The sequence below is a fragment of the Malaclemys terrapin genome, chromosome 5 (assembly GCF_027887155.1).
Source record: "Malaclemys terrapin pileata isolate rMalTer1 chromosome 5, rMalTer1.hap1, whole genome shotgun sequence".
In the NCBI taxonomy this organism is placed as follows: Eukaryota; Metazoa; Chordata; order Testudines; family Emydidae; genus Malaclemys; species Malaclemys terrapin.
In genome coordinates, this window is record NC_071509.1 from 193,546 (window position 1) to 206,259 (window position 12,714).

The 12,714-nt window shown below is 49.5% G+C and overlaps 1 protein-coding gene across 1 annotated transcript in view; it reads right to left on the reverse strand.

Moving 5' to 3' along the window:
- Nucleotides 1–5,780, reverse strand: part of SEMA4F (ssemaphorin 4F) — a 189,498-nt gene extending 183,718 nt beyond the window's left edge. The window contains exon 1 of the mRNA XM_054030174.1: nt 5,614–5,780. Coding sequence (XP_053886149.1) covers nt 5,614–5,716 — 103 coding nt within the window. The 5' untranslated portion in view covers nt 5,717–5,780. The remainder of the gene's footprint in view (nt 1–5,613) is intronic.
- Between the last annotated feature and the right edge of the window lie 6,934 nt (nt 5,781–12,714).

Sequence of the window (12,714 nt, forward strand, 5' to 3'; positions counted from 1 at the left end):
AACCACTGAGCTATCCCTCCCCCCTAATTGGGAGGGCAGGGAGCACACTGCAGAGACCAGCACGGCCAGAGCGTACAGGGCCTGTCTGAGATGGCAATGTTACCAGTTTCAGAGTAACAGCCGTGTTAGTCTGTATCCGCAAAAAGAAGAACAGGAGTACTTGTGGCACCTTAGAGACTAACAAATTTATTAGAGCATAAGCTTTCGTGGACTACAGCCCACGAAAGCTTATGCTCTAATAAATTTGTTAGTCTCTAAGGTGCCACAAGTACTCCTGTTCTTTTTAATGTTACCAGTGAGTGCTGCTACTGACATAACCAGCGTGAGGCATTCAGAGCATTCTTGCAAGGCAACTCGTTTCCACAAGAAAGCAGAAGGCGCCAAAGCCACGTTTTGGGGTCCCGGTGTGAACTTTGCCTTCTCCGAAAGCCTCCTCTCCTCACTAACAAGGATTGAAACCAACCCAGGACCCCCCCAGGACAAAGATGGCAGCACACAAAAGACTAAGCACGACCTGCAGACTCCAGGAATGGCAGAGCCGAGTTATAAGAGAAAATAGAAACACGAGGGCTGTGTTAAATATCTAAGAAAGTTCCTATTTACTTCAATGGGAGCGGGAGCAGGCCCTAAGGAGGTCACGTCCCATGAGGAGAAATGAAGGGGAGGACAAGGAGAGGCCAGGTGGTCCGGAGAGTAAGCTGAGAGCTAGTCCAGGACAGGGTTTTAGAATGGTTAGATCTGGGCCAGAGGCCAGGTAAGCAAGGACAGCGTGAGAACTACAACAACATGAAGAGTTTGTACAGCGTGCTGCTGACACATGACAGTCTTGCCTTCACTAGACAAGAAGGTGCATTCTTATCTTGCGTTAGCCAACACATGGCAAAGTCCCAGTGAAGACAAGACAGCTGGAGTTTTAACATGTAAGGTGGCCACGGTAAACCCTAGGTGCTCCCATAGCCGTAACCTCAACCTGCTAAAATGTGAAACTACAAATGGCCTTGTCTTCACTAGAATTGTACACCTTGCTAGTTACCATGTGTTCACTGACACAGTAAGAATACACCATTTCCCTAGTAAAGATCCACCCCACTCCACACTGCTGGCAGTGTTAAAGATTAAAATTCAGCAGAGACCAGCCCCAATGCAAAGCAGAACTGAAAGAAGGAAAAAGCCAGTTTGGGGCAGCAACGTGGCAGCTCACACTTATAAACTACTGTTTCAGGCTCTCTGCAGACTCAGGAAGATGTCACTACATCAGTTTCATTTGATTCATGTTTTTTTCATAACAGCTGAAGACTTTTTTTTTTTTTTTAAACTAAAGCTGAGACTGGAAAACAACTGAGATGTCAGTCTACCTGCTCCCTACCAACCCTCTGGGGCTGGCAGTTAGTACCAGACTCAGAGGGGGACCCCACTCCGCCTAGTGCACAGTACCCCATTCGGATGCTGTTTTGCTCTCCAGTGACAAGAGTAATGAAGAATTATCTTACAAGGAGAGACTAAAAACGCTTGACTTGTTTAGCCAAGCAAAATGAAGGCTGCGAGGGGATCGGATTGCTCTCTATAAATACATCAAGGGGTAGACACAAGGGAGGGAGAAGAGCTATTGAAGCTGAAGGACAGTGCTGGCGCAAGAGTAAATTTAGGATGAAAATCTGGAGATGGTTTCTTATGCATCAGTTCACAAGACCCTGCCTTAATAGAGTGAGCTGATGATGGGGCACTTCAGTCAACAGCAGGATTTCTGCAATTTCCTTTCTGGATGCGCCGGAACATACTGTAGGCGCTAGAGGGAGCCTCAGAGAGAGGCTATCCCTGTGGAACACATTCTAACCACACGAATGTACAGGACTGGTTTGCTTTTCTAGTTACAGGTTGTTACTGAGATGCATTTAAGGGGAATCAAGGATGCCACAGATTGCTTTCCCCATAGGTGCCGAGTGCTCTGGGGCTGGAGCACCACGGAAAAAAAATAGTGGGTGCTCAGCACTCACCAGCGGCCCTGCTGATCAGCTCCTCCCCCCTTCCCTCCAGTGCCTCCTGCGTGCCGCGGATCAGCTGTTCAGTGGCGTGCAGGAGGCACTGGGGTGGGGGGAAGAGCAGGTATGGGGCGTGCTCGGGGAAGGGGCAGAAAGAGGCGGGGCAGGAGTGGGGCCTGGGGCAGAGGGTTGAGCACCCTGGGGAAATTAGAAAGCCGGTGCCTATGCCATTGCCTCACTGCCTACAGCACATTGGCCCGAGCCTTTAGTCCTGCTGGAGACAGAGGCAATACTTTTAGCCAGCGCACCCACATCAGCTCCTCCCCATAGAAGATAAAAATACTATTTTATGTGCATTTATTCTTGCTCACCCCCAAGCAGAAGCAGCATTTAAAAGGGGGTTTTAAAGATGGGATTCCAACTTCCTTGGCTCAGTGCCTTCAGACACACAGACCTTCCTGTAAGTAAATCTTCCCATGTATCCATATTTTCTCATTTCAAATATTTACAAAATTAGCAGAGCTACAATGAAGCAATGTAGGACACTTTATTCTCCACTCAATCTAATCAGTCACAATCAGGAAACATTTGACATAACTGGATTTGCGCCCTGGCCGGGAGTTCCCTACTTTAATATCTGAACTCCTGTGTATGCCCAATAAAAGCCATTACCTCTACCACCTTTTCCATTTCCAGGGTCTGATACAGCTACACACGCTTTCTCCTTCAGCTAGCTAATGCATTTACAACCTGTCCTCTTGAAGTATAAATCACTTTGCACAGATATTCATCAGAAAGAATGGGGCCAAGCAAACAATGGGCTTTGCGCAAAAAAAAAAAAAAAAAATCAATATTCTAAAACCAGCATCAGGCAAGTGAGGCAGCAGCGTAAGTAGGATCCTGGTCCCTGAGTCTTACTGCAGGGCTGGTATTTCTACAATAATTATATAACCTGATACTAAACATGCAATAAATTAATCAATTTAAGCCATGGACAAAGGACTGCTATAAAAGGGCATCCATATCCCATCACTGCTACACACGTGAAACTGTTTGGCTCAGAAATCATTTCCACACATTAGTAGTAAAATTCGTATGGCTGGAGCATACAGAGCCCCAGCCCTGCTGTGCCAGGCCCTCTACAAACATAACAGGTCCTGACGAGATCACTCTTCTGAAGGGCGTACTACTTAGATTGTAGAGTTAATGTAGATCACACTGACAGAAGAGAGAGTTAAGATGATATAATGAAAGCTACAGGAAATGGCGGTGATAAGCCAATAGTCATAGCTTATTTACTTCCATTAACGCAACACATTTATATTGACAAACAGAAGTCTCCAAATAAATTCTATCCCAATCATAGGAGTACATCTTCACTAGGAAAAAGTATGATTCTGTTTGTGTTACTTAATACATAATAACTTCCTAAGGAAGCCAAGGCAGATTGTACCTTTCACATGTGTTAGAAGCTTAAGATAAAGACTATGGGAGAACCCAGGACTTCCTTGATTTCCTAATAACTCAAGTTAAAGCTATAACTGCCTTGTCTCTATTAGCATTTTGCTCCTTTTCGTTACCACATTAGCTAGCAAAGTAAGAACACACTCTTTTTCCTAGCAAAGACAAGGGCTAAAAGACCAGCAGCAATGGATGTGCATTTATTTCAGCCTCTGAGGAACCTGTAGGTCAGTGGTCTCAACCAGGGGTACATGTACCCCTGGGGGTACACAGAGGTCTCCCAGGGAGTACATCAACTCATCTAGATATTTGCCTAGTTTTACAACAGGTTACATAAAAAGCACTAGCGAAGTCAGTACAAACTAAAATTTCATACGATGAGTTTTTTATATTGCTCTATGTACTACACACTGAAATGTGAATATAAATATTGTACTTCAACTGCTTTATTTTATAATTATGGTAAAAATAAGGAAGTCAGCAAGTTTTCAGTAATAGTGTGCTGTGACACTTTTGTATTTTTATGCCTGATTTTGTAAGCAAGTAGTTTTTAAGTGAGGTGAAACTTGGGGATATGCAAGACAAATCAAACTTCTGAAAGGGGTACAGTAGTCTGGAAAGGTTGAGAGCCACTACCATAGATGATACAAGGCTACAGATCATTCCTCCCTGTTATTCACCCAAACCAAGAGAAAAAATCACTGCTAAACACAAGTGGAGGAAGAAACACAGCCATGAGTATTATAAATAGTATAAACTGTAGCCACCACTGTAACAAGACTTGAATAAATTCAGTAGGATGAGGACAGGTTGAAGGGCAGGGTGGTTTGGTAACCACTAGAGTACACTCCCCTCAGAACCAGGAACAGAAGCCAGAACTCCAGAATCTCAAGGTTCTTCAGCTGTTGCCACATAGCTGTGAAACCCACTGCCCAGAATCCGTGCCTCATCTCCCTCTATTGGCTGGCCCACATAGAGGATGACAACCTGCTACTGGTTTCAGTTACTCCAGTCATTCCAATGACAGAAAGGTGTTGTGGATCTAATGGTTCTAACATTGTTGATTAGCTAGGTGGCTGAATTAGGATTTTTTTTTTCCAGTTCCTTAAAAAAGGCTAGGAAGTTGTATTTTAAAAGCTACATTAAAAGAATATTAAGGTTGCAAAGTGAAGCATTCAAAAGTCAAATATCAGATTTGTTTACCTGCCCAACCTTAATTTGCCCCCTTATGCTCCCTCCCTGAATGTGTCAGGGGTCCTGTGAAATAACAGTGTGTGATCATTTAAAGATTGTATCACAATGCACAGGTACACAGGGGCCAAATTAGGCCTCTTACTTGTGAGTGCTTCATTTTCAACCTAAATCACGTTCTTTTAATATCATTCCAAAACGTAATGTCCTTTTTCAAAAGGAAAAGGTAAAAAATCGATTCGGCGATGTACAAAATGCAGCTGTCCATGCGCAGCTCACCGGGATGCCATCTGATCAGCAATGGGAGGGGAGGCAGGACCCCAGGCAGCCCCACTAGCTAGCGCCACACCACAGAGCGCGCCCGGCCGGAGTCGGGGGGACCCAGCTCAGAGCAGCGCTCGCTGCACGTTAGTGAGACCGACGACAGCCGCTGGCCCCCGGACAGAGCCGTGCCCCGGCCCCGGCCCATGCCCGCAGCCTTCCCGAGCCACGGCACGTTCAGGAGCAAACCCGCAGGCTGGGGGCTCTGCATTGCTGGGTGACATCATCCAGCGAGTGCCCAGGGCTGATGGGCGAGGCTGGGGACCGGCCGGCGGAGGTCGGCGGGCGGGCGGGCCCGGTGCCCGGCTCCGGTGTACAGCGGCCGCTACTCAGTCCCTGCCCGCCAGGTGCGCCCTGCAGCCCGGCTCAGCCCCCCGCAGGAGGCAGCCACGCCCGGGCGGCCAGCGCTACTCGGGTCGGGCAGCAGCACCCGGCGCGCCGGGACCCGGGGAGATGGGGACCCCCCGCTCCAGCCCGGGAGATGGGGACCCCCCCGCTCCGGCCAAGGGGAGATGGGGACCCCCCCGCCGGGGCCCGGGGAGATGGGGACCCCCCGCTCCAGCCCGGGAGATGGGGACCCCCCCGCTCCGGCCAAGGGGAGATGGGGACCCCCCCCCGCTCCGGCCAGGGGAGATGGAGATAGGGACCCCCCCGCCCTTACCCGGGAAGGGTCTCTCTGTCCGGGGCACGGCGGAGCGCGCGGCAGCCCCCAGCCCCGCGGGCACCAGCAGCAGCAGGAGCCGCAGCCCCAGCCCGGGCCCCATTCTCGGCCGCGCGGGTCCCGCTCGCTTCCGGCGGCCGCTGCAGCCTCCCGCCGCCGCTCCCTGCAGCCCCGAGCGCCGCCCCGCCCCGCCCCGCCCCCAGGTGACACCGCGACGTCACCGCGCGTAACGCTCCGGCGAGCAGGTAACTCCGGGGGCGGGGCACAGCTCCCTCCCGGGTATGATCACGTGGGGCAGCAGCCCGGCCCTGGGGCGACCCGACCCCAGCCCCAGACAGCCTGTTACGCCCAGCGCTCCACCCCCCATCTCCCTCTTCTCCCCACACACGTCGCCTCTCCTCCCCCCCAGCCTTCTGCACCCCTTCTTCCTGTGCTTCCCACACACCCCTCCCCCACAGCCTTCTGCACCCCTTCTTCCTGTGCTTCCCAAACACCCCTCCCCCACAGCCTTCTGCACCCCATTTCTCTCTTCTCCCCAAACACCCCTCCCCCACAGCCTTCTGCACCCCATTTCTCTCTTCTCCCCAAACACCCCTCCCCCACAGCTTTCTGCACCCTGTCTCCTGCTGCTCCCCCCAAATCTCCTCTCCCCACACACCCTCCCCCACAGCCTTTTGTACCCAATGTCCCTGTGCTCCCCACACATCCCCTACCCCCCCTCCACATGTGCTACCCTAGCCCAGGAGCGTCTCAAACCCTTCCCCCACACATACACACACTTCTTTCTCCACCCACCCCACCTCTTACTTGAGAGGAGGAATGAGCTCCGAGTTTGGACACTAGCCTGGGCCTTGGGAAATCTGAGCTGAATTTCTTGCTCCACCAACAGGAAGTCTCTGGGAGCTTGGGCAGTGTTTTAGCCCTGTCAGGCACAGGATAGCAGGGAGATCATAGAATCATAGAATATCAGGGTTGGAGGGGACCTCAGGCAGTCATCTAGTCCAACCCCCTACTCAAAGCAGGACCAATTCCCAACTAAATCATCCCAGCCAGGGCTTTCTCATGCCTAACCTTAAAAACCTCAAAGGAAGGAGATTCCACCACCTCCCTAGGTAACCCATTCCAGTGCTTCACCACCCTCCTAGTGAAGAAGTTTTTCCTAATATCCAACCTAAACCTCCCACACTGCAACTTGAGACCATTACTCCTTGTTCTGTCACCAGGTACCACTGAGAACAGTCTAGATCCATCCTCTTTGGAACCCCCTTTCAGGTAGTTGAAAGCAGCTATCAAATCCCCCTCATTCTTCTCTTCTGCAGACTAAACAATCCCAGTTCCCTCAGCCTCTCCTCATAAGTCATGTGCTCCAGCCCCCTAATCATTTTTGTTGCCCTCCGCTGGACTCTTTCCAATTTTTCCACATCCTTCTTGTAGTGTGGGACCAAAACTGGACACAGTACTCCAGATGAGGCCTCACCAATGTCGAATAGAGGGGAACGATCACGTCCTTCGATCTGCTGGCAATGCCCCTACTTATACAGCCCAAAATGCCGTTAGCCTTCTTGGCAACAAGGGCACAGTGTTGACTCATATCCAGCTTCTCGTCCACTGTAACCCCTAGGTCCTTTTCTGCAGAACTGCTACCTAGCCATTTGGTCCCTAGTCTGTAGCAGTGCATGGGATTCTTCCGTCCTAAGTGCAGGACTCTGCACTTGTCCTTGTTGAACCTCATCAGGTTTTTTTTGGCCCAATCCTCTAATTTGTCTAGGTCCCTCTGTATCCGATCCCTACTCTCTCGTGTATCTACCACGCCTCCTAGTTTAGTGTCATCTGCAAACTTGCTGAGAGTGCAGTCCACACCATCCTCCAGATCAATGAAGATATTAAACAAAACCGGCCCCAAGACTGACCCTTGGGGCACTCCGCTTGAAACCGGCTGCCAGCTAGACATGGAGCCCATTGATCACTACCCGTTGAGCCCGACAATCTAGCCAGCTTTCTATCCACCTTACAGTCCATTCATCCAGCCCATACTTCTTTAACTTGGCGGTAAGAATACTGTGGGAGACCGTATCAAAAGCTTTGCTAAAGTCAAGGAATAACACATCCACTGCTTTCCCCTCATCCACAGAGCCAGTTATCTCATCATAGAAGGCAATTAGGTTAGTCAGGCACGACTTGCCCTTGGTGAATCCATGCTGACTGTTCCTGATCACTTTCCTCTCCTCTAAGTGCTTCATAATTGATTCCTTGAGGACCTGCTCCATGATTTTTCCAGGGACTGAGGTGAGGCTGACTGGCCGGTAGTTCCCTGGATCCTCGTTCTTCCCTTTTTTAAAGATGGGCACTACATTAGCCTTTTTCCAGTCATCCGGGACCTCCCCCGATCGCCATGAGTTTTCAAAAATAATGGCCAATGGCTCTGCAATCACATCCGCCAACTCCTCTAGCACCCTCGGATGCAGCGCATCCGGCCCCATGGACTTGTGCATGTCCAGTTTTTCTAAATAGTCCCGAACCACTTCTTTCTCCACAGAGGGCTGGTCACCTTCTCCCCATATTGTGCTGCCCAGTGCAGCAGTCTGGGAGCTGACCTTGTTTGTGAAGACAGAGGCAAAAAAATCATTGAGTACATTAGCTTTTTCCACATCCTCCACTTTCTACTTCTCCAAACCCCCTCCTCTTGCAAGCAGTTTGGAGAGAGCGGATCTCCCCTTGGCTGCAGTTACTCTTTTATTCTTCCTAGGTAAGACCTATTCAGGTGCTGATCGACTTTAATGATCAGCCATTGTCCCTGGTTTAAGAAAATAAGAACGGTCATACTGGGTCAGACCAAAGGTCCATCTAGCCCAGTATCCTGTCTTCTGAAGGTAGAGTGACCAGACAGCAAGTGTGAAAAATCGGGACGGGGGTGGGTGGGGGTAATAAGACCCTGTATAAGAAAAAGACCCGAAAATCAGGACTGTCCCTATAAAATCAGGACATCTGGTCACCCTATCTGAAGGTGCCCAATGCCAGGTACTTCAGTGGGAATGAACAGAGCAGTCAATCATTGAGTGATCTATCTCCTGTCGTCCATCCCAGCTTCTGGCAAAGAGAGGCCAGGGACACCCAGAGCATGGTGCTGCATCCCTGACCATCCTGGCTAATAGGTTCATGGAGGATGGGTCCATCAATGGCTATCCAGTTCTTTTTTGAACCCTGTTATAGTTTTGGCCTTCACTAATTCCTGGCAACTAATTCATAAGAACAGAACATAAGAACGGCCATACTGGGTCAGACCAAAAGTCCATCTAGCCCAGTATCCTGTCTTCCGACAGTGGCCAATGCCAGGTGCCCCAGAGGGAGTGAACTTAACAGGCAGGGCCGGCTTTAGGCCGATTCAGCCGATTCGGCTGAATTGGGCCCCGCGCTGCAGCTCTCCACCCTGCCCCCAGCTCACTTCCCCCTCCTCCCCTCCCCTGAACGCTCCGCCCCCTCCCCTGCTTCCCGCGAATCACAGATTTGCGGGAAGTCTGAAAAGAAGCCGGGGCGGGCCGGTGTATCAGCACACAAGGTAAGCTGGGGTGGCGGGGGCGCGAGAAGGGCTCGGGGAGGCGCAGCCCCTTCCCGCAGGCCCCAGCTTACCTTGTGTGCTGATACACCGGCCCGGCTTGGCTCCAGCCCGGCCCCCGCAGCGCGGCCCGGATCGGCTCCGGCCCGGCCCGGTCCCCGCGGCTCGGGTCGGTCGGCTCCGGCCCAGCCCGGTCCCCGCGGCGCGGCTCGTGTCCCGTCCCCCCCCCCCGCCCCGCCCCCGTGGCGCGGCTCGGGTCATGTCTCGGCCCCCGCGGCGCGGCTCGGGTCGTGTCCCCCCACCCCACCCCCGGTGCGGCTCGGGCTGTGTCTCCCCCACACACACACGGCGCGGCCCCCACAGCGCGGCTCGGGTCGCGTGTTTTCCCCGCCCCCCCCCCCCCGGCGCGGCCCCCGCGGCGCAGCTCCGGGTCGGACCCAAGCCCGGCAACCCCGGCCGGAGCCCAGCTCGATTCCTGGGGGCGGGGCTTGCAGCAAGCCCCGCCCCCAGGAATCGGGCCCCGCTCTTGCTAAAGCCGGCCCTGCTAACAGGTAATGATCAAGTGACAGGTTGACTGTGCATTGGCAGAGATGTGACGCGAGCCATTTCAGCTCAAGGTGAATACACATTAGAAGCTTTCCATGATGCAGCAATTTCATGGTAATTTCACAATATCAGACAGAATTCATAAGTTGCACAGACAGATCCCCAAATCACCACACCTTCTTTAATTCTTGATTAATCAAGTCCCATATCAGCCAGGATTCTCTTAATAAATGTTTGATTTATTTAAAAAAAAATCCTTTAAGGATTTCCACTGAAGTTCCTGTTGTGGAGTTATGAAAAGTGACAAGGATGAGGTGGAGTGGGGAGCAGCATCCTTATTGCCATCGTGGTAGCTCCATGCTAGTGGCAATGAGAACCAAATAGCATGGAACTAAGGCACAGGTAACCGCAGCCCTCCCAATACATTACAGCTACTATTCCCTTCAGCTACTCATTCTGCCATTCTGACAACAGGAGAACATTTCGTGTGTCGGGTTTTTCTCTTTACAATATTGTAATAAAACCCAATGAAACATTGTTTGTGGTTCTGTTAATAATATTGAATATAGACTTCTATTTTCCGCTCTACTCTGCTCTGGTTAGGCCTCAGCTGGAGTATTGTGTCCAGTTCTGGGCGCCGCATTTTAAAAAAGATGTGGAGAAACTGGAAAGGGTCCAAAGAAGAGCAACAAGAATGATTAAAGGTCTTGAGAACATGACCTATGAAGGAAGGCTGAAAGAATTGGGTTTGTTTAGTTTGGAAAAGAGAAGACTGAGAGGGGACATGACAGCAGTTTTCAGGTATATAAAAGGGTGTCATAAGGAGGAGGGAGAGAACTTGTTCACCTTAGCCTCTAAGGATAGAACCAGAAACAATGGGTTTAAACTGCAGCAAGGGAGGTCTAGATTGGACATTAGGAAAAAGTTCCTAACTGTCAGGGTGGTTAAACACTGGAACAAATTGCCTAGGGAGGTTGTGGAATCTCCGTCTCTGGAGATATTTAAGAGTAGGTTAGATAAATGTCTATTAGGGATGGTCTAGGCAGTATTTGGTCCTGCCATGCGGGCAGGGGACTGGACTCGATGACCTCTCGAGGTCCCTTCCAGTCCTATAATCTATGAATCTATGAATCTATTATCTTGACATCACCCACAAGCATTCAGCCCTTTCCAGAATAAAGACTAGTTCCCTGCCCTTAGGAGTTTACAATATCTACATTTTAGACATAAAGCTTATGCAGGGCAAACTCATAAATTGTTCGCCCTCTATAACACTGATAGAGACATATGCACAGTTGTTTGCTCCCTCAGGTATTAATACATACTCCGAGTAAATTACTAAATAAAAAGTGATTTTATTAAATACAGACAGTAGGATTTAAGTGGTTCAAAGTAGTAACAGACAGAACAAAGTAAGTCACCAAGCAAAATAAAATAAAATGCGCAAATCTATGCCTAATCAAACTGAATACAGATAATCTCACCCTCAGAGATGCTTCAGTAAGTTTTTTCTCAGACTGGACTTCTTCCAGGCCTGGGCACAATTCTTTCCCCTGGTACAGCTCTTGTTGCAGCTCAGGTGGTAGCTAGGGGATTCTTCATGATGGCTCCTCTCCTCTCTGTTCTCTTCCCCCTTTATATATCTTTTGCATAAGGCGGGAACTCTTTGTCCCTCTGGGTTTCCACCCTCCCCCCTCACTGGAAAAGCACCAGGTTAAAGATGGATTCCAGTTCAGGTGACATGTTCACATGTCACTGCAAGACTTCATTACTCACTTGCCAGCACACACATATACAGGAAGACTCACAGGTAAATACAGCCATCTGCAGACAATGGGAGTCATCAAGATTCCAAACCATCATTAATGGTCCACACTTTACACAATTACAATAGGCCCTCAGAGTTGCATTTTATATTTCTAGTTTTAGATACAAGAGTGGTACATTTATACAAATCAGATGATCATACTCAGTAGATTATAAGCTTTGTAATGATACCTTACAAGAGACCTTTTGCATGAAGCATATCCCAGTTACGTTACATTCACTTATTACCGTATTTTCTCTAAAACTATCTCAGTTACATTATATTGACTTATATCAAGTTTTTATAAAACAATATAGACTGCACAACGTCACAGAGGTAACAATTCTGTATCAGTTTTTATAGCCGTAGAGGTGAGTGGTGAGGATGGACAGGTGTGGCATCAATGCAACAATGAGGGCATTTAGTTTATGCATGTGCACTACTGGCAGGAGAAACGAATCCTAAGTATGGACTGAATTAGGAGAAGGTAGGGGCCTGGCCCGCTAGCACTGGGGAGCATTAGGAGCACAAAGGAGCCATGAAAAAAGGCATAGAGATTGTGAGGGGCAGAGGCTATCGAGTCTTTCATCTAAGGATTTTGAAGTACTTTAAACATTAATTACCCTCCCAGAATTCCTGAGGAGAGAGGGGTAAATGTTACTGCCATTTACAAATGGGAAACTGAGGCACCTGAAGTCAGCTGACTAAGGCCACATAGAGTCAGCACAAGAGCTGGAAATAGACCCCAGGAGGCCTGTCTGTCAATTTACTGTCCTCAGCACTGGCTAATTCACATGCTTACAGATTTTTCTCTTTTAACCTGTATTCCTTTATTACACTAAAAGAAGAACAGGAGTACTTGTGGCACCTTAGAGACTAACAAATTTATTACACTAGAATTTCAGTGTCTGTCCTGACCTAACTAAGGACAGACTTAATCAGGCAGATCTTTTCCTGCTTAACTACCATGATCATGTGACTCTGGTGCTCCCTGCTTCCCACATGGCACAGAGAATTAGCAAGGGGCCCTATTTCCTTGTGTCCTAGTGCTCACAGCACATTCCCAAATTCAATCAATTACAATGATTTTGATTTAGGAATTTCTTCTGAAAGAAAAAAAGTCTAAAATGCTGAAGAAGCAACCCAGAAACTTAGAAAGAAGAACAGGAGTACTTGTGGCACCTTAGAGACTAAC